Here is a 21,254-nt window from a genome sequence, read left to right as displayed (position 1 = left end):
CAACTTTGGAGACTCTTGGGGCGATTAATTAAAGTATTTACGCTAGAATTAAGGTGTAAAACATTTTAATATGTTGCAATATTTTTGCGCAACTTGGAAGTTGGCACATTTAGCGTTTACACACCACTCTGAGCCAGCTACGCCACTGGCGGACACAGGCAGGAAGGAGCCCCTGTGCAAGAACAATATATGGGCCCTTTGCAGCCCAAGAGCTCATCATAATGCACAATTCCACCTACTTTGGACGCAGAAACGGGTACCCCAACCTCCTGGACCCCTGTGCAACTGCATAAGCTGCACTAATTATATGTCAGCTCATGAACTATGCCAGTATAGGGCATGGATGGTAGGGTGATGTGTCTACTCCTGACCGGAGTACTTTTCTAGAGGCGGCAACGCCTGTCTTCATGAATCGACACTTTGTTTTCTTAGGCCTGCTCCACACTTCTGCAATTCACCGTCCACGTATGGGAATATAAACTTATGATGACCTTTGACACATTCAGAGCAGGAATGAATGTGTCACGTGGATTTATGTCTTTTTACATCAATTAGGCTGCTTTCACACTATGTTTTTTTAACATGCGTCATGAACGTTTTTTTGCTGTAAAAGTTGATCCTGTTTTTACAAAGAAAAACGCATGCAAACACATGTGTTATTTTGCAGGATCCTGCCACTTGAAGGTTATGGGCGGGCATTGAAGTCATGTGATCGGGAGTGAGGGGAACTGAACGTGAGACTGGGAGCCGGCATCTGACAGCTGCAGACGCTGGTAACCAAGGTAAACATCGGGTAACTAAGCGAAGTGCTTTGCTTGGTTACCCGATATTTACCTTGGTTACGAGCGTCCGCCGGTCTCAGGCGGGGGAGAGAGAGAGGGAGGGGGAGAGAGAGACTGATCACGCCAGGCTGGTTTCTGGGCATGCTCAGTAGAGCAAGCAGGATCCTGTCTATCAGCATGCAGCGTTCACATGCATTTGCGTGTAGTATAGTCAGGATCCAGTGAAAAACAGTATTTGGACGCAGCTCAAAAACGCTACAAGTAGCGTTTTTGAAAAAAGTTAAAAAACTGCAAGTCGCTGGATCCTCACTATAACGCACGCAAATGCATGTGAACGCATGTTGACACAAGTCCATTGCAAATGCATTGAAATGAAAACGCGTTTGCACTGGATCCGTTTTTGCGTTAAAAAAAAACGTTCATGACGCATGTTAAAAAAAACGTAGTGTGAAAGCAGCCTTAAGAAATGTGCTCCTCAGAGCATCTGGGGGCATCACAACTCTGGACGAGACCTCAATCAGAGGACAATAAAACTTTCACACTGCTTATCTATGAACTTCAGCAATATTTATGGCCACAACAGTTTGTCCCCTTGCCATACTGATTGTTCTGTTTCACATAGAATGGAGTAGTATATATGACAACCTATGTCCTGTTGTGTATAAATATGTGACTCTTCAGATTTTGTGTTAGGCACACGGCATGAAAATCGGTGCAAGTGGAGTGCGATAAAAAAAAATCGCATTTCACTCGGACCAATATTAGCCTGTGTGTCAGCATCCATGAGCGATTATTTTCTCAGCTCTAATCGGACCGAAAAAACAATCTCAGCATGCTGTGACTGTAATGCGATCATTGTTTCTCTCGCACCCATTCAAGTCTATGGGGCGAGCGAAAAATCGCACTGCACTCGCGGTACAACTGTGTACCGCGAGTGCAGTGCGAGAATGGCAATAGCCGGTTACGGAGGAGAAAGGGAGATAAATCCCTCCCTCCCCTCCACAGCACGGGCCCTCCCCTCCTCAGCGCCGACCCTCCTCAGCACCGGCCCGCCCCTCCTCAGTGCCGGCCCGCCCCCCGCAGCTGAGGTCCGCTCACAGTCGGACCTCAGTCGCAGGGATACTCGCATGACACTCTGCTCTGCTGTACTGCCAGCGTGAACAGAGTGTCATGCGAGGGGATCGCAGTAATCCCCGTGTGGCCCCAGACTTATACTGAGCCTGATTAAGAGACCTCAGTAGTTGGGAAAGCTTGCTATTATTACCATCTCTTCAGTTAGCCATTAAAAGGTATCAGCCACTGAGGACTCTCAGTTCTTTTAAACAATTTTTTTTTATGAATATGGGAATAATTTTTTAAGGGAATGGCTGTAGTTAATTTAGTTTCATTCATGGAGACATGTTTGCGAAACAGAAATACCATACTTGCCTCTTTTTTTAAAATGTTAATTTTCGCTTTTCAAAACCTTCCTGGAGGGTGGCCATATTGGAGACACTCCCTTTCTGCATTGAATCGAGTATATCACAGTGATAGGCTTTGTGAAAGGAATGTCTAGCTTCTGCTAAACTCTCTCTGATGTAGCTTTTCTTTTATTTTTTTCTTTAAAAATAATATAAAATAAGGATAAACTACGGCTATGGAAGGAAAGGGAAAGGCTAGCTTTGTACCATGCTTTGTACCAGAGAGTTGCATACATCTGGGGCATAGAAAGACTGAGTACATGGTAGAATTTACTAGATTTGTAGATCTCTGTAATGCTCTACCTTTAGAGTTAAGAAAACGTCCGTCTTAAGACGTATGTCAAGGCAGTCACTTCCTTATTCAGAATCTGTGGTGACGAGCTAGTTTCCTTTCTCTGCTCGCTTGTGGTATATTTTCAATATGAGTAAACCGTCAGTGTATGCACCATAGCGTTCTGATCAGTTTCCTGAAGCAGCCATCTTGAAGGACACCTGGCGTAAGTCTGCATGCCAATGAGCTGCTTCTCGGAGAGGTATGTTGACATATCGGCCAGTTAATAAGGCAGCTTTACCAAATCATCTTTGTGCTTCCACGAGGGACGTTCTCCTTCCATCTATCGCTGACTGTAACGTGGACTTCATAATACGACCACGTAGTGAAGAGGGTTTTCTGTGTGGTTCCGGTAATTTGTTTCAGATTGTTTCTGTTTGTTGCTTTACCAGAATTCTGTTTTCAAGTGTCCTTTTTTTTTTTTGTTAAATCAGATACATTTTTATTGCATTTTAAAACTATCATAAACATAACAAAAATTGTGAGGGGAGGGTAGTCCTCACACATACTCCCCCCCTCCCCCCCTCTTCCGGTCGACAGTCTCACCCCTCCACTCTCTACATCCCTCTTTATTCACATAATGACCTGCCCTCCTTATTTCTCAGCCACTGCGATCTTTCCTTTCCTACCTATAGTCTAAATATCCTATCTTTCAGTAGATCAAATGACGCTAATCCTGTAAAGTGCAGCCACTTGCTCCAGATCTTCTCATATTGAGTTCTCCTTCCCCTTTTAATATAATATAATAATAATAATAATAATCTTTATTTCTATAGCGCCAACATATTCCGCAGTGCTTTACAATTCAGGAGGAACATATACATATCATATACATAAACATATACAAACAAGTAACAATTATAGAGGATACAATATTTAAAAGGAAAAATGGCAACCCTGCTCGTGAGAGCTTACAATCTACAATGAGATGGGGGGAGGGGCAAGGTACAAGTGTTTATTTAAAATGACAATCCAGCCAGCTCATGGGGGATAGATGATGGCTTCCTGGACCAGTTGGCCAGAGCCTTGAGATGCATTTGGGTGCCATGGAGTTTGACGTGGGGTTATGTTCTGAGAAGTTGTAGAGGGATTAGGTGAAATTAGTTTGGCTAGGGAGTGTGATAGGCCACCCTAAAAAGATGCGTTTTTAGGGAGCGTCTGAAGCTGAGTAAGTTGTGATTTGTCCTAACTTCTTGGGGTAGAGCGTTCCAGATGTTTGGTGCATCTCGGAAGAAGTCTTGGATTCGGGAGTGGGAGGTTCGAATTAGTGTGGATGTTAGTCGAAAGTCATTTGCAGAGCGTAGAGAACGGGTGGGATGATAGACAGAGAGGAGGGTGGAGATGTAGGGGGGTGCTGCACTGTGGAGAGCTTTGTGGGTGAGAACAAGCAGTTTGAATTGGATCCTGTGATATATGGGCAGCCAGTGCAATGACTGGCACAGAGCATTTTTCTCCATATAAATAATATAATTAACTTTTTCAACAAATTCCTTACATGTCGGTGCTTTTTCAGATAGCCAATACAAGGCAATTAGTTTCCTTGCTGCATACAACAATTGTGCCACTGCCAGCTTCTCATGTTCATCCACCCCCACTTCATCCACCTAGCTCAGCACACACACCAGCGGGTTTCAGGGTAGGTCCACTTGCATCACTGATTGAATTAAATTTTAGGCTATGTGCGCACGTGTGAGTATTGCATGCAGTTACGCTGCGTTCTGTAGCGCAGCGTAACTGCATGTGTCCTGCATCCCCAGCACAATCTATGAAGATTGTGCATGAGACGTGCGCACGTGGCGGATTAGAACGCAGCGATTCGGCTGCTGCCCGAAGCGTGCGTTCTATGAAGTGACATGTCACTTCTTCCGTGCGCTTTGCATGCTGTCTATAGGGAGAGGCAGGCTGCAGAGCGCACGAATCTGCAGGCACCAGGCGCTTCAGAACGGAGCTTTTCAGTTGCGCTCTGAAGCGGACCTTTCGTGTGCGGTGCAGAGCGCACACGTGCGCACATAGCCTAACACTGTGATCCAGAACCCTTGTAAACACGGGCATTCCCACAACATGTGCATGATCCCTGCTTCCTCCACAGTACATTTTGGACATTTGGAATCCGTTCTCACTCCCACTTTCTTCATCCACACGGGGGTTCTATAAACTCTGTATATAACATATAATTGCAATAGCCGTTTCGCCTCGCTCAGAGATATTTTGTTGATATATTGCAAAATAGACTCCCATTTCTCCTCCCCAATTTCTCCCAAATCTTCCACCCACCTTGCATATGTCAGGACAGAAGTCCCCGGTAGACCATCGATATACATCCTGCCGTCCCTCTCTGCGTCCCTAATACATTAATTACACTATCTGACTGTATAACAATTGGTGTTATTCTGTTCTGCGATTCAAATGTGTGACGTAGCTGCAGGTATTTATAAAACATACTATGTCCCAGTGGGAAGTCTTTTAGCAGTACTTCAAAAGTCTTAAATATGTTTCCATCCATCACTTGGGAGAGGTACCAGATACCAATTCTCCTCCATTGCCCAAATTCTTTAAGGGATAACAATTCCGGAATGTTGGGGTTGTCCCACATGGGGGTATATCTAGTGAACCCGGTTACCTGTCTCACCTGTTTGATCTTACCCCATACTTTATCAACTGTATAGTAGGATATGATGCAGAGTGTGGACGAAACTTTCCCGCCTCCAGACTTGCCAGCAGAGGACCTTTTCCGATCACTTACTGTAATATTTTCCCCGCCGAGGTGTCCAAACCTGTCGCACCCCATCCCACCATGTGTTGACTCTGGGCAGCTAAGTAATAGCACCAAGGGTTAGGTAGAGCCAATCCCCCTTTGTCTTTCGGTCTCTGTAAATATTCTAGCCTCATCCGTGGGCGCTTCCTTCCCCAGATTAAGCCTCGGAAAATAGAATTTATTTTATAAAACCTATTTTGTAGTAGCCATACCGGAGCGTTATGGAGCACATAGAGCAGTTGGGGCATTAGTATGTTTTTAAGTGTCTTTAACGTGTGGAATGATGTTAAAGGGGTATTCACGTCTTCAAGATCCCATCCTAATATGTAGTAGGTGTAATATTAATATTAGAAAATATCTCCAAATAGAAATGTATTATAGTTCTGATTTACTAATTCACTTACCTCATGTGCAGGGCATTACAACACGCATATAGTGACAGTTAGTTGCTAGTGGTCATAACCATGGATCCCTAAGCTGCAATACCCTGCCCATGAGGTATGAGACATGGCTATTTCAGGAGAACTATACTACATTTCTAATTGAAGATATTTGTGAATATTTTTATTATTACACCTACTACATATTGAGATAGGATCGTGGAGATGGGAATAACCCTTTAGGCTTCGCATTATTTTTGCATATGTACAGGTAAATAAGCTCATACAAAACCCCCTTTAGGAATTATCTTACTTCCTTCTCTCATGCCAATATATAAAAAAAATATCAACTCCGGTATCCAAAATGCGAGGCAAATATTTATAAGTAAAGGGCAAAATTAGACTTTTTCTGCTAGAGTCACCCTTCATTGTATTTTTATTCCCCTACCCACTTAATAAACGTCAGAGGAGTTTTGACATTTGTCAAGGTGATTTTGAAAAGTATTTATTGTACTTTTCCGTGTTGTGACATTTAGTAAAAAATCGAATATGGGAGCATATAAGCAACATGTCATTATATGCCTAGCATACATTGGAGCCTTTCATCAGAGATACTAGTTGAAAAATCCTACTAATATGTACCCGGGACTGAAAGCTTAAATGCAATGTGCAGAGAGACGTATATATTCTGGTATTTAATTCTTTTCTATTTCCATAGCCTCCGTTTTACGACGCTGTGGATCCAGTAGATTTTGAAAACTATCTAATGACACATTTGAACAGCCACAATTATGAGCTTCTTCAAGATCTTGGCGATTTCCCTGAAGATGATTTGGACCTTGTAGCGAAACCTAAAGACTGTAGAACACTTCAGCCTTCTCTACCTGAAGATGGGTATGTATGTGGCGAGACCAGTGGTGGAATAACCATTAACTGTAGGGCAACATTCACATGAAATGACTAGTGATGGGCAAACTCACAGATAATCAGGACCGACTGATCTAACCGTATTAAAAAAAAAAAAATCCGTTTTCGGCTCAGAATCGATCACGGATATTTGGCCAGATGCCGATCCCCATATAAGTTTATAGGGACCAGATCCCGCCGCGTAATAATGGTGGTAGAAGGGATATAAGAATTGGAGCAAGCGCTTCATACTTAAAGAGTCTCATTCTTTTTCCAGTGCTGCTCATTATTGTTCATCCATATTCACTGCTTTCCCCGCCCAACAGCAGTCCTAGCGTCTGTAATTGGTTGCCATCTGACGTGCCCCCAGTCTGTCTGTGTGACTGCTTGCAATCACAGACCTTGTCTGCGGGTCACTATCATGGTTTTGAATATAAATTGGCATAGGGTCCGCCCATATTATGATACCCAGCACAAATAAAGCAGATGGCTACAGGCTGTAGCCCCCAGTCGTGCACTTATCTTGACTGTGTATCAAAATAAGAGGAACTGCATGTGTTGTTTTTTGTTGTGGTTTTTTTTTCTAAATATTTAAATAAATAATTTAAAAAAAGTCATGTGATCACCCTAATTTTGATACTCAGGCATGATAAAGCCCAACAGCTGTGAGCTGGTATTCTCAGGCTGGGGAGACCCCTGCTTATTGGGCCCCCCCAGCCTAATAATAACAGCCTCCAGCCCCCTGGAATTGCCACATCCATTAGAAGCGACAGTCCTGGCACTTTACCCAGCTCTTCCCGATTGCCCTGGTTGCGGTGTCAATCGGGATAATAAGGGATTAATAACAGCTCACAGCTGCCACTAAGCCTTAGATCAGTAATGGGAGGCATGTATGAGACCCCCTTCCCTATTACTAATCTGTAAGTCAAAATAAATAAACACAAACACTCCAAAGATGCTTTATTTGAAATAAAATACAAAAAAACACCCTCTTTCACCCCTTAATTAACCTTCAAAACACCCAGGCCCGGCGTAATCCACACGAGGTCCCACGACAATTCCAGCTCTGCTACATCTGAAGTCACAGTGAGCGTCTATAGAACATGACTGCACGCTGTAACTTCAGGAGAGAATGAGAAGCGCGATGAGCGGTAACATCACTCAGGTTAGTTGCGGTCATAGCTGGAGGTTCCCATGGTCCTCCACCTGTGATTGCAGGTAACCTGACCTCAGGTGACCTCAGAAAACTCAGTGACCTCACCTCAGGTGAGACCTGCATCTTCTGGCAGAAAAGCACATTTTTTTTGCCAAGAGACATAGATTTGGTACTACAAATTTGTATCTCTTGGCCTAAAAATGCAAAAAAAGGTATTGATGCCATTTCGGTGCAGTTTTCTGCCAGGAGGTGCAAATTTGGTGCTGAAATGTCTGCACCAGAAGTCAGCACCAAATTTCCATCTCCTGGCAAAAACAATGCATTTTTGCATTTTTGGGAAAAGAGATGCAAATTTGGTGATGAAATTTTTACACCAGATTCATGTACCCAATCTACACGTCCTAGCAAAAACACCGCATGCGGTATGATGCGGCAGTGATGTGGTTTTTTTTGCCACTAAGTGTAGATTGAGTGCAGGAATGTAGCGTAAAAATTTCAGCACCAAATCTACATCTTTGGGGAAAAAACGCGCTTTTCTGCCAAGAGATGCAGGTATGTGAACCTGAGTTTACCAAGGTCACCTAAGGTCAGGTTACCTGTGATCACAGGTGGAGTACCGTGGGAATCTCCAGCTATGACCGAAAATAGCCTAGTGATCTCTAGACACAAGTCCTTACATATATGTCTTTGTAAACAGAAAAATAATAAAACTCTATGACTATTGGAAGAAAGAGATGGGGGGAAAAAAAATTAGCTGCTGCGAGAAAGTGTTAAAAAAGTTTTCTTAGGACATTTATTTGATATCTAATATAAGCTGTGAATGATTGATTAGTGATGTGTAACCGACTGATCACTAGAACCGAGTGGCAGTGGTCCTAGGAAAGCTTAGGGTCCCCCAGTCTTAGGAGTCTGCTTATCGTTTCTTATATGTTCTTACTCACAATAGAAACTTACAATGTGAAATAAAAAAGTGAGTGAAGACTGTGTATATTTCCCTTCTCCGTTAATCTCACATTTCTTGGTAATATTTATTTTGTCAGGGCTGAGCTGGATCAACATGTCAGGGATTGTATTCAGATATATCTACGAGACTGGTTGATTGTGAACAGAAAGTAAGTATATGCAGTTACTCTATAGACTGTTCAGTAGTTTCCGTTTGCATTTTCTATTAAAAGATGCTAATAATTGACAGGACGTTCAGCAAGTACGATCTACTGTTTATTACGTTTGTGTCATTGTGCAATATACAAAAACAGCGCATGCCCAAGGAGTCAGCAGTGACGCAGGACTTAAAGGGGTATTCCCATCTCCAAGATCCTATCCCAATATGTAGTAGGTGTAATAATATTAGCAAATACCTCAAATTAGAAATGTAGTATACCGTATTTTTCGGACCAAAAGACGCACTTTTTTCCCCCCCAAATGTTGGGGGAAAGTGGGGGGTGCATCTTATGGTCTGAATGTGGCTGCGGGGAATCGGGGGCACGAGCAGGCTGTAGCAGCGCCTGCCGTGACCACGTGGGCCCGCTCAATACATATGCACGCCCATCCTCTCGCCCATCTCTCAGCGGTGAAGCTGGCGCTGACAGGTGGGCGGGGGATGCGCACATAAGTAACAGCCGGCCCGCATGATCACCCTTGGCAACTACAGCCTGGAGTGATCATGTGCGGCTGTATTCACTGCCCCCCGTGCATCATTATCAGCGCGGGGTGCAGTGAATCAGTGTACTCACCCGTCACCGTGTGTGGAGCTGTCCCCCTGCAGCATCGTGATGTTTTCCTGTCTGTGTCGGTCAGCTGATCTGTGTGGACACTAGCGGCGCACACAGCGATGACGACATCGCTGTGCGCGCCGCTAGTGTCCACACAGATCAGCTAACCGACACAGACAGGAAAACATCACGATGCTGCAGACAACGGTGACGGCTCCACTCAGCGGCGCTGCAGCTGAGACAGAGGAAAATGATCGGTGCTGCAGAGAGTGAGGGAAGGTGAGTATAAACGTTTATTTTTTTTTCTGTGCCATAGGATACAGGCCATATACTAGGATGGGGGTATTTTATGAGCAGGATGGGGGGTATATGAGCAGGATGGGGGGTATATAGCAGGATGGGGGTATATGAGCAGGATGGATGGGGGTATATGAGCAAGATGGATGGGGGTATATGAGCAGGATGGGGGTATATGAGCAGGATGGGGGTATATGAGCAGGATGGGGGTATATGAGCAGGATGGGGGTATATGAGCAGGGTCATATACAAGGCAGGAGAATCGTTACCAGAATGGGGTACCTTAGTAGAGAATCTGGGGACATTACCCCCATAATAGTGTCAGCAGCAGATCCTCGCCCCATAACAGTGTGTCATGACCACATTTTTTAGTTAAAATTTTATTTTCCTATATTTCTCCTCTAAAACCAGGGTGCATCTTAGGCTATGTGCGCACGTTGCGTACAAGCCCTGCAGAAATCTGAAGAGCACATGTGCGCTTTAGATCGCTGCAGAAATGTCCGTAGTGAGCGCCGATTCCATGCGCTCTGCCTGCAGCTCCTGCCATAGACCGTGCAGGAGCTGCCGGCAAAGCGCAGGAAAGAAGTGACATGCCACTTCTTTTTGCGCAGCGCTTCGGCAGTAGCCGAAGCGCTGCGCTCTTAAACGCCACGTGCGCACGGCCTCTGCACAATCTCCATAGACTGTGCAGGGGACGCAGGACGCATGCAGTTACGCTGCGCTACAAAGCGCAGCGTAACTGCATGTTTTTACGCGACGTGCGCACATAGCCTTATGGTCAGGTGCGTCTTATAGTCCGAAAAATACGGTAGTTCTCCTGATATAACCATGTCTCTTACCTCATGTGCAGGGCATTGCAGGTAGGTATCCATGGTTATGTCCACTTATATAGTGACAGTTACTTGCTCGTGGTCATAACCATGGGTTATATCAGGAGAACTATACTATATTTCTAATTAGAGATATTTGCTAAAAGTATTAGTATACCTACTACATATTGGGATAGGAGCTGGGAATACCCCTTTAAGAGATTTGCAAAGATCCAGTGGTAATGGCTGGCTGACTCCTGCATCACCACTGAGTCCCTGCAAATCATGTCATCACTCTTAGAGGGGTGTGATAACATAACATGATTAGTGGTAAGATTAGACCAGGAAAAACAATGACTAGTCAACCACTAATTAGCATCTCGTATTTGCAGTTATAAAATAGATTTTACGGAGATTCAAAAATCTATAAGCCATGAAAAGGGGCATGTTAGGAAGTACATAAAGGGTGCAATAAACACATGGCAGCAGATAGGGGGACCCAGTGGAAGCTGGCAGGTTCTATTTAGTGAATGGTATACATTAATAAATAAAGTAAATAAAGCCATACTCGATATGATTTTGTGTCATGTACTAGTATATCCTGCAATTTCTTTTATTAATAACATGCACTTTTTAGCAAGACTCCGACTTACTCACCGCACTGCCGGGGTCACATTATCCCCTGCAACACCGCACCCCCCACCCCCCCCCCCGCGCTCCCGTCCACGTGTGCTGCTGCCTTGGTCCCCTCCTGGGCTAGTGCACGCAGCCCATGTCGCCCTGGGAGTGTGCTTAAGGCACGTGCACTCATACTGACCCTCCTCTTAAAGGGCTGGTGCACCATCTCCCAAGAAATGCCTCTCAGCTTATGGTTGAGAGGCACTATGTATTTAAGGCACCCTCCCATTAGGGGATTTGCCTGTGCAATTCCTTTAGTTAGTCAGTCTCCAGTCTGCTAGCTGGTTAGTTGTCAAGTCCCGAGCTCCTGTCCCATTATCCCTATGTTTGTCGCCTGTATCTGTCTGTCTCCCATACCTATCCGTCCGTCCCATGCCCACCATATCTGTCCATACCCACCTGCCTTTCTGCCCCAGCCATCCGCCTATACCTGCCTGCACCTGTGCCCATACCTGAGTCCATCTCCTGCCCTGGAAGTCAGCTACCAGAGTCCCGGTCACTGCCCTGGGAGTAGAACCTAGCATCCACCTCGTGGTAGGTATCGCTCTACTTCTGCTGCCTCTACTCTGGCTGTGAGCGTTACAAGCTTCCTATCATTGAGAAGAACCATGACACAATGTCCTTTCAAATCACTGCGAGAAGTCTGCAACAGCACAGCTCTAACCTCCAACTGATCTATCTGATTGGTGCAGGGCATGAGATGGAGCAACCAGGACTTGCACATCACTTCAGGTCAAATCGTCAGTCACATGCATGGAAGGAACTTACTGAGCTGAGGCGTGTGTGTGTGTGTGTGTGTGTGTGTGTGTGTGTGTGTGTGTGTGTGTAGTAGATCTATTACCTCCCCTTTCTTTTTCGCTCTATTGGGAGACCCAGACAATTGGGTGTATAGGCTATGCCTCCGGAGGCCGCACAAAGTACTACACTTAAAAGTGTTAGGCCCCTCCCCTTCTGCCAATACACCCCCCGTGCTCCCACGGGCTGCTCAGTTTTTTGCTTTGTGCGAAGGAGGTCAGACACGCACAGCACAGCTCCACAGATTAGTCAGCAGCAGCTGCTGACTAGGTCGGATGGAAGAAAAGTGGGCCCATATAGGGCCCCCAGCATGCTCCCTTCTCACCCCACTTTTGTCGGCGGTGTTGTTAAGGTTGAGGTATCCATTGCGGGTACGGCGGCTGGAGCCCACATGCTGTTTTTCCTTCCCCATCCCCCTTAGGGCTCTGGGTTAAGTGGGATCTTATCGGTCTCCAGGCACTGAGACCGGGCTTCATCCACAACTCCTGTGGAGCCTGATGGATAGGAGCCGATACCGTTCAGGGACATGGCCCTGCATCTTAAAGGTACTCTGTATCCCTATGGGGACCGCGCACGGCATCACCTCAGCTTTGCTGGGTGTGCTAGTGCACCGGGGACCGCGGCGCTGACCGGGTCTATATGTGCCATTACACACTCAGCGTCGCTGAGTGTGTTTATATGTAAGGGCTACCGCACTGACCGCCGTTGCCACGGGACACTGCGACGCGGCTGGGACTTGTAGTTCGCCGGGGACTTTCACGCGACCGCGCTTTTACGGCGGCCGCGTTTATTACTACAGTCCCCGGCTTCATTGCGGCCTAGTTTCCCTTTTTTTCTCCCGCCCTCAGCCCTGACAGGCAGGGGAAGGGCGGGACGCTGCACGGAGCGAGCAGCAATGAGGGCTGGAGTATGATTTACATGCTCCACTCCCCTCACTGTACACAGTATGAGCGCCCGTTTCGCGCTCTTTCTAGGCCACGCCCACAGCTTTCTCAGCTCGTCAGGACGCCGCAGCCATTCCTGTCAGCTCCACCGACGCTGCAGAGAGGGACATATTCATGGGAGACCCAGACACGGTCTCTGGTGGCCTCACAACCGCTTAGGCGGCTGGTAAACAGCACATGTGGTGCTAGCCCCATGGTGCTGTATTGTATGGGTACATTATTTGTGTACTGTATATAATTTACACTGTATGAGCACAGTTCTTTCTGGCTATATACCCTATTGTGTTACTCAGGGAAAACTATAGCATGGCGCCCATAAAAGGCAGGGGTGCCAAAACACAGGCTTATTATGTTGCCTGCGCCGCATGTAAGACCCAGCTACAGGCAGGTTCCACTGACCCTCATTGTGTACAGTGTTCGACCCCTGTGACACTTCCTCAGCCGGATCCTCTGCTAAGAGGGGCCCAGGGGGAGCCACCTGTTGACACTGTCCAGGTGACGGGGACTGAGTTTGCAGCCTTTAAGGATCAACTCTCTGAGACTATGGCTAAGATACTAGAAGCCTTGCAGTCCAGACCGGTATCTCAGCAAAGGGACTCTGTTGAATCATTGTTCCCTGACCCCCCTCAGTTGGACCAACAATGTCCTCACGGGGTATCTCATACATCCCAGACGGAGGGTTCGGACTTAGAACCTAGCCCCAGATCGTCTAAGCGAGCCCGCTTAGAATTTCCCTCAACATCATATTGTTTAGGGTCTCAGCGGGGGGATTCTCTGGTTGATGATGCGGAAACAGCTGATCAGGATTCTGATCCTGGGAGCGCTCTCAATCTTAATTCTCCAGACGGGGACGCCATAGTGAATGATCTTATTGCATCCATTCATCAGTTGCTGGATATTCTTCCCTCAGCCCCTCCGGCGGAGGAGTCTGATTCTCAGCAGGAGAAATTTCGCTTCAGGTTCCCCAAGCATACACAGAGTATGTTTCTAGACCACTCTGATTTCAAAGAGGCAATCCAGAATCACCATGCTTGTCCGGATAAGCGTTTCTCTAAGCGCCTTAAGGATACACGTTATCCTTTTCCCCCGGAAGTGGTTAAAGGTTGGATTCAATGTCCCAAAGTGGATCCTCCAATCTCCAGACTGGCGGCTAGATCCATACTTGCAGTGGAAGATGGGGCCTCGCTTAAAGATGCCACTGACAGGCAGATGGAGCTCTGGATGAAATCCATCTATGAAGCTATCGGAGCTTCTTTTGCCCCAGCATTCGCAGCCGTATGGGCGCTACAAGCTATATCAGCAGGTCAAGCGAAAATTGAAGCGGCCGCGCCACAAGTGGCTTCCATTACCTCCCAGACCTCGGCAATTGCGTTTTACGCTATGAATGCTGTCCTGGACTCTGTGAGCCGTACGGCAGTTGCGACCGCCAATTCGGTAGTAGTTCGCAGGGCCTTGTGGCTACGGGAGTGGAAGGCAGATTCCGCTTCCAAAAAAGCGTTTAACCGGTTTGCCAATTTCTGGCGACAGGCTCTTTGGCGAGCGCCTGGATGAAATCATCAAACAATCCAAGGGAAAGGATACATCCTTACCCCAGCCCAAGCAGAACCTCTCCCAACAGAGGAGAGGGCAGTCGAGGTTTCGGTCCTTTCGGGGCGCGGGCAGGTCCCAATTCTCCTCGTCCAAAAGGTCTCAGAAAGAACAAAGGAACTCTGATGCATGGCGGTCTAAGTCACGTCCTAAAAAGGCCATTGGGAGCACCGCTAACAAAGCGGCTGCCTCATGACTTCTACCTCCTCTAGTAGCATCCTCGGTCGGTGGCAGGCTCTCCCGCTTTTGCGACACCTGGCTGCCACAAATAAAAGACCGCTGGGTGAGAGACATTCTGTCTCACGGTTACAAGATAGAGTTCATCTCTCGTCCCCCGACTCGATTCTTCAGGTCTTCTCCGCCTCCCGAGAGAGCCGAGGCTCTTCTGCAGGCGCTGGGCACTCTGAAGGCAGAAGGAGTGGTGGTCCTTGTTCCTCTTCATCAACAGGGCCACGGTTTTTACTCCAACTTGTTTGTGGTCCCAAAGAAGGACGGGTCTTTCCGTCCTGTCCTAGACCTGAAACTTCTCAACAAACACGTAAAGACCAGGCGGTTCCGGATGGAATCCCTTCGCTCCGTCATCGCCTCAATGTCCCAAGGAGATTTCCTTGCATCGATCGATATCAAAGATGCTTATCTCCACGTTCCGATTGCCCCAGAGCACCAGCGCTTCTTGCGCTTCACCATAGGAAACGAACACCTGCAGTTCGTGGCACTGCCATTCGGCCTGGCAACAGCCCCACGGGTTTTCACCAAGGTTATGGCTACTGTAGTAGCGGTCCTCCATTCTCAGGGTCACTCGGTGATCCCGTACTTGGACGATCTGTTGATCAAGGCACCCTCTCTAGAGGCATGCCAACACAGCCTCGACGCTACCCTGGAGACTCTCCAGAGTTTCGGGTGGATCATCAATTTTCCAAAGTCAAATCTGACACCGGCCCAATCGCTCACATACCTTGGCATGGAGTTTCATACCCTCTCAGCGATAGTGAAGCTTCCGCTGATCAAGCAGCGGTCACTACAGACAGGGGTACAATCTCTCCTTCAAGGCCAGTCACACCCCTTGAGGCGCCTCATGCACTTCCTGGGGAAGATGGTGGCAGCAATGGAAGCAGTCCCTTTCGCGCAGTTTCACCTGCGTCCTCTTCAATGGGACATCCTACGCAAATGGGACAGGAAGCCGACGTCCCTCGACAGGACCGTCTCCCTCTCTCAGGCGACCAAAGCTTCCCTTCGGTGGTGGCTTCTTCCCACTTCATTGTCGAAGGGGAAATCCTTCCTACCCCCATCCTGGGAAGTAGTCACGACGGACGCAAGTCTGTCAGGGTGGGGAGCGGTTTTTTCTCCACCACAGGACTCAGGGTACGTGGACCCGGCAAGAGTCCTCGCTTCAGATCAATGTTCTGGAAATTCGGGCAGTGTATCTTGCCCTGAAAGCGTTCCAGCAGTGGCTGGAAGGCAAGCAGATCCGAATTCAGTCAGACAATTCTACAGCGGTGGCATACATCAACCACCAAGGCGGCACACGCAGTCGACAAGCCTTCCAGGAAGTCCGGCGGATTTTGATGTGGGTGGAAGCCACGGCCTCCACCATATCCGCAGTTCACATCCCAGGCGTGGAAAACTGGGAAGCAGATTATCTCAGTCGCCAGGGCATGGATGCAGGGGAATGGTCCCTTCACCCGGACGTGTTTCAGGAGATCTGTTGCCGCTGGGGGGTGCCGGACGTCGACCTCATGGCGTCCCGGCACAACAACAAGGTACCAACGTTCATGGCACGGTCTCAAGATCCCAGAGCTCTGGCGGCAGACGCCTTAGTTCAGGATTGGTCGCAGTTTCAGCTCCCTTATGTGTTTCCTCCGCTGGCACTGTTGCCCAGAGTGTTACGCAAGATCAGGGCCGACTGCCGCCGCGCGATCCTCGTCGCTCCAGACTGGCCGAGGAGGTCGTGGTACCCGGATCTGTGGCATCTCACGGTCGGCCAACCGTGGGCACTACCAGACCGACCAGACTTGCTGTCTCAAGGGCCGTTTTTCCATCTGAATTCTGCGGCCCTCAACCTGACTGTGTGGCCATTGAGTCCTGGATCCTAGCGTCTTCAGGGTTATCTCAAGAAGTCATTGCCACTATGAGACAGGCTAGGAAACCAACGTCCGCCAAGATTTATCACAGGACGTGGAAAATTTTCCTGTCGTGGTGCTCTGCTCAGGGTTTTTCTCCCTGGCCATTTGCATTACCTACTTTTCTGTCCTTCCTTCAATCTGGACGGGAAAAGGGTTTGTCGCTCGGTTCCCTTAAGGGACAAGTTTCAGCGCTCTCTGTGTTTTTCCAGAAGCGCCTAGCTAGACTTCCACAGGTACGCACGTTCCTGCAGGGTGTTTGTCACATCGTTCCACCTTACAAGCGGCCGTTAGAACCCTGGGATCTAAACAGGGTGCTGATGGTTCTTCAGAAACCACCATTCGAGCCAATGAGAGATATTTCTCTCACGCCTTTCGCAGAAAGTGGTTTTTCTAGTAGCAGTCACTTCACTTCGGAGAGTGTCTGAGCTAGCAGCGTTGTCGTGCAAAGCCCCCTTTCTGGTTTTTCACCAGGACAAGGTGGTTCTACGTCCGGTTCCGGAGTTTCTCCCTAAGGTGGTATCCCCCTTTCATCTCAATCAGGATATTTCCTTACCCTCTATTTATCCTCATCCAGTTCACCAATGTGAAAAGGATTTGCACTTGTTAGATCTGGTGAGAGCACTCAGACTCTACATTTCTCGTACGGCGCCCCTGCGCCGCTCGGATGCACTCTTTGTCCTTGTCGCTGGCCAGCGTAAAGGGTCACAGGCTTCCAAATCAACCCTGGCTCGGTGGATCAAGGAGCCAATTATCGAAGCTTACCGTTCGGCTGGGCTTCCGGTTCCCTCAGGGCTGAAGGCCCATTCTACCAGAGCCGTGGGAGCGTCCTGGGCTTTGAGGCACCAGGCTGCGGCTCAACAGGTGTGTCAGGCGGCTACCTGGTCGAGCCTGCACACTTTCACGAAGCACTATCAGGTGCATACCTATGCTGCGGCGGATGCCAGCCTAGGTGGACGAGTCCTTCAGGCGGCGGTTGCCCACCTGTAGGAAAGGGCCGTTTTACGGCTCTCTTACGAGGTATTATTTTACCCACCCAGGGACTGCTTTTGGACGTCCCAATTGTCTGGGTCTCCCAATAGAGCGAAAAAGAAGAAGGGAATTTTGTTTACTTACCGTAAATTCCTTTTCTTCTAGCTCTAATTGGGAGACCCAGCACCCGCCCCTGTTTTTTTGTGTACACATGTTGTTCATGTTGAATGGTTTCAGTTCTCCGAGTTTCCTTCGGATTGAAGTTAAACCAGTTTATAATTATTTTTTCCTCCTTCTTGCTTTTGCACCAAAACTGAGCAGCCCGTGGGAGCACGGGGGGTGTATTGGCAGAAGGGGAGGGGCCTAACACTTTTAAGTGTAGTACTTTGTGCGGCCTCCGGAGGCATAGCCTATACACCCAATTGTCTGGGTCTCCCAATTAGAGCTAGAAGAAAAGGAATTTACGGTAAGTAAACAAAATTCCCTTCTTCTCTCTTCTACTCTAGCATAGTAAAATTAGTAATATTGACCCCTGAATTCTTTACACACCCAGGAGAGTTTTATTTAGTAGGAAATGTGCTGTCAAAACATATTTTATTAAGGTGCGTCCTACAGTCTAAAATATATGGTAGGTATTGGAGGTTCTTCTCCCTTCCTTACTTCCTTACTATTGTCTGTCCTTGATTTATTTGACAAGTTGTCTAGAAAAAAATAAAAAGTCAAATTGGTCAACCTGGATAAAACCATTCTACATGCATAGCTAGCAACTACCAAACCTGCACTGTATCTAATTTGGAAGAAAATAACGTCTTACTCAGAATGATCTTGGTAGATGCGTCATCACAAAAGGTGGCCCAAGCAAAAAAAATCTTTCCAAACGTGACACGATTATACAACTATGACCAACATACATCTTTGTCCAAATATTGTAGTATCTTAGAAATCACTGCCATTTTGTTTTTTACTTGTAGGACACAAGAAAACTCAGGTACAAGTAACTTTAGCAGAAGTGGCTCTAGAAAAGACTTCCAAAAAACTCTTCAAAAACAGATATTTGAGTCTGATGAGTCAGAGTCTAGACAAAATGATCAGGTAACTTTGTTAACTTTTTTGCTACAGTATTTTATAGGTCCAGATAAGAAATACTCTGCCATCCACAAAGCAAGTGTGTATACTGTATATGTATGTATATACAGTGCCTTGTAATCGGCCCCCTTGAATTTTTCAACCTTCTCCCGCATTTCAGTCTTTAAACATAAAGATGAATTTTTTAATGTTATGGTGAAGAATCAACAAGTGGGACACAATTGTGAAGTTGAACGAAATTTATTGCTTATTTTAAACTTTTGTAAAAAAGAATAAACTGAAAATTGGGGCGTGCAATAGTATTCGTCCCCTTTACTTTCAGTGCAGCAAACTCACTCCAGAAGTTCATTGAGGATCTCTGAATGATCCAATGTTTTCCTAAATGACTGATGATGATAAATATAATCCACCTGTGTGTAATCAAGTCTCCGTATAAATGCACCTGCTCTGTGATAGTCTCAGTGTTCTGTTTAAAGCACAGAGAGCATCATGAAGACCAAGGAACACAACAGGCAGGTCCGTGATACTGTTGTGGAGAAGTTTAAATTCGGATTTGGTTACAAAAAGATTTCCACAACTTTAAACATCCCAAGAAGCACTGTTCAAGCGATCATATTGAAATGGAAGGAGTATCATACCACTACAAATCTATCAAGACCCGGCCGTCCCTCAAAAATTTCATCTCAAACAAGGAGAAGACTGATCAGAGATGCAGCCAAGAGGCCCATGATCACTCTGCATGAACTGCAGAGATCTACAGCTGAGGTGGGAGAGTCTGTCCATAAGACAACAATCAGTCGTACACTGCACAATCTGGCCTTTACAGAAGAGTGGCAAGAAGAAAGCCATTTCTCAAAGATATCCATAAAAAGTGTCATTTAAAGTTTGCCACAAGCCACCTGGGAGACACACCAAAGATGTGGAAGAAGATGCTTTGGTCAGATGAAACCAAAAATCGAACTTTTTGGGCACAATGCCAAATGATATGTTTGGCGTAAAAGCAACACCGCTCATCACCCTGAACACACCTTCCCCACTGTCAAACATGGTGGTGGCAGCATCATGGCTTGGGCCTGCTTTTCTTCAGTAGGGACAGGGAAGATAGTTAAAATTGATGGGAAGATGGATGGAGCAAATACAGGACAATTCTTGAAGAAAACCTGTTGGAGTCTGCCAAAGACCTGAGACTGGGACGGAGGTTTGTCTTTCAACAAGACAATAAAACAAAACATAAAAGAAAAATCTACAATGGAATGGTTCACAAATAAACGTATCCAGGTGTTAGAATGGCCAAGTCAAAGTCCAGACCTGAATCCAATCGAGAATCTGTGGAAAGAGCTGAAAACTGCTGTTCACAAACGCTCTCCATCCAACCTCACTCAGCTCGAGCTATTTACAAAGGAAGAATGGGCAAGAATTTCAGTCTCTCGATGTGCAAAACTGATAGACACATACCCCAAGCGACTTGCAGCTGTAATCGCAGCAAAAGGTGGCACTACAAAGTATTAACTTTAAAGGGGACGAATAATATTGCAAGCCCCAATTATCAGGTTATTCTTTTTTACAAAAGTTTAAAATAAGCAATAAATTTCGTTCAACTTCACAATTGAATGATTAGTCGTTGTGTTGACTCTCATGTTAAGGGTAAGGCCCGGGATATGCGCACACAACATTATTAATCCGAAAGCGTACCCACCGCAGTTTTATACTCAAAGCCGTTTCTGGAAAAAGACAACTTTCATGGCTCTGCCTGCAATTTTTTGGTTGTTTTGATAGAGGCTCCACCACCGTCATCTTCCTTCTTAGTCTTCTGTAATAAAAATGGATTGGTTACTTCTTTTAATCACTCACTGGTTTCTGAAGCAGTTCAAATAAGGCTGCTTTCACACATTTGGTTTTAGCAGTGCGGCTCAATCCGGCTCAAAAACCTATGCAACAGATGCGGCGAAAAAACCGGATCCGTTGCATAAGTTTTTCCATGCGGCCTGTCCGTTTTTTCACGGATGCGGCTTGATACTGAGCATGCGCAGTGCAAAAAACCGCATCCGGCGGCCGGATGCGGTTTTTGCCACAGGGCGCCGCATCCGGCGTCCATAGGCTTGCATTGTAATTTGCACCGGATCCGGCGCGATGCGTTTTTTTCGGCGCACAAAAAAGTGCCAGGCAACGTTCCATCTGACCGCCGCATGAGCTAAATATGCTGTATCCGGCAAAAAAACGGACGCAACGCAAGGCCATGCGGCACAATACAGCGCTAATGCAAGTCTATGCGGGAAAAAAACGCAACCGGCGGCAAAAAAAAACGTTTGCGTTTTTTCTGCAGAGCGCCGTATTGTGCCGCTCAGCAAAAAACCGGATGTGTGAAAGCAGCCTAAGTGACATAAGACAGAACATGTGCACAGCAATGTCGTATTCACATTGCTGTGCATTATATCCATTTTTATGTGCCGTTTTTTCAGGCGGGTTCCAGATGAAGTAGTTCTG

The 21,254-nt window shown here is 46.7% G+C and overlaps 1 protein-coding gene across 3 annotated transcripts in view; it reads left to right on the top strand.

Annotated features, from left to right (window-relative positions):
• DOCK8 (dedicator of cytokinesis 8) overlaps positions 1-21,254 on the top strand; it is a 360,169-nt gene that overhangs the window by 102,290 nt on the left and 236,625 nt on the right. For 2 of the 3 annotated variants that reach the window (XM_075317756.1, XM_075317746.1), the window contains exons 3-5: positions 6,427-6,602; positions 8,811-8,882; positions 18,656-18,776. In XM_075317756.1, the coding sequence (XP_075173871.1) occupies positions 6,427-6,602; positions 8,811-8,882; positions 18,656-18,776 (369 nt within the window). Of the gene's footprint in view, positions 1-2,712; positions 2,776-6,426; positions 6,603-8,810; positions 8,883-18,655; positions 18,777-21,254 lie in introns of those variants that run through there. The other variant, XM_075317764.1, reaches the window with a different exon arrangement.

The sequence above is a fragment of the Anomaloglossus baeobatrachus genome, chromosome 1 (assembly GCF_048569485.1).
Source record: "Anomaloglossus baeobatrachus isolate aAnoBae1 chromosome 1, aAnoBae1.hap1, whole genome shotgun sequence".
Lineage (NCBI taxonomy): Eukaryota > Metazoa > Chordata > Amphibia > Anura > Aromobatidae > Anomaloglossus > Anomaloglossus baeobatrachus.
The sequence above is the reverse complement of the archived record's forward strand: the minus strand, read 5'-3'. Positions and strand labels throughout refer to the sequence as shown.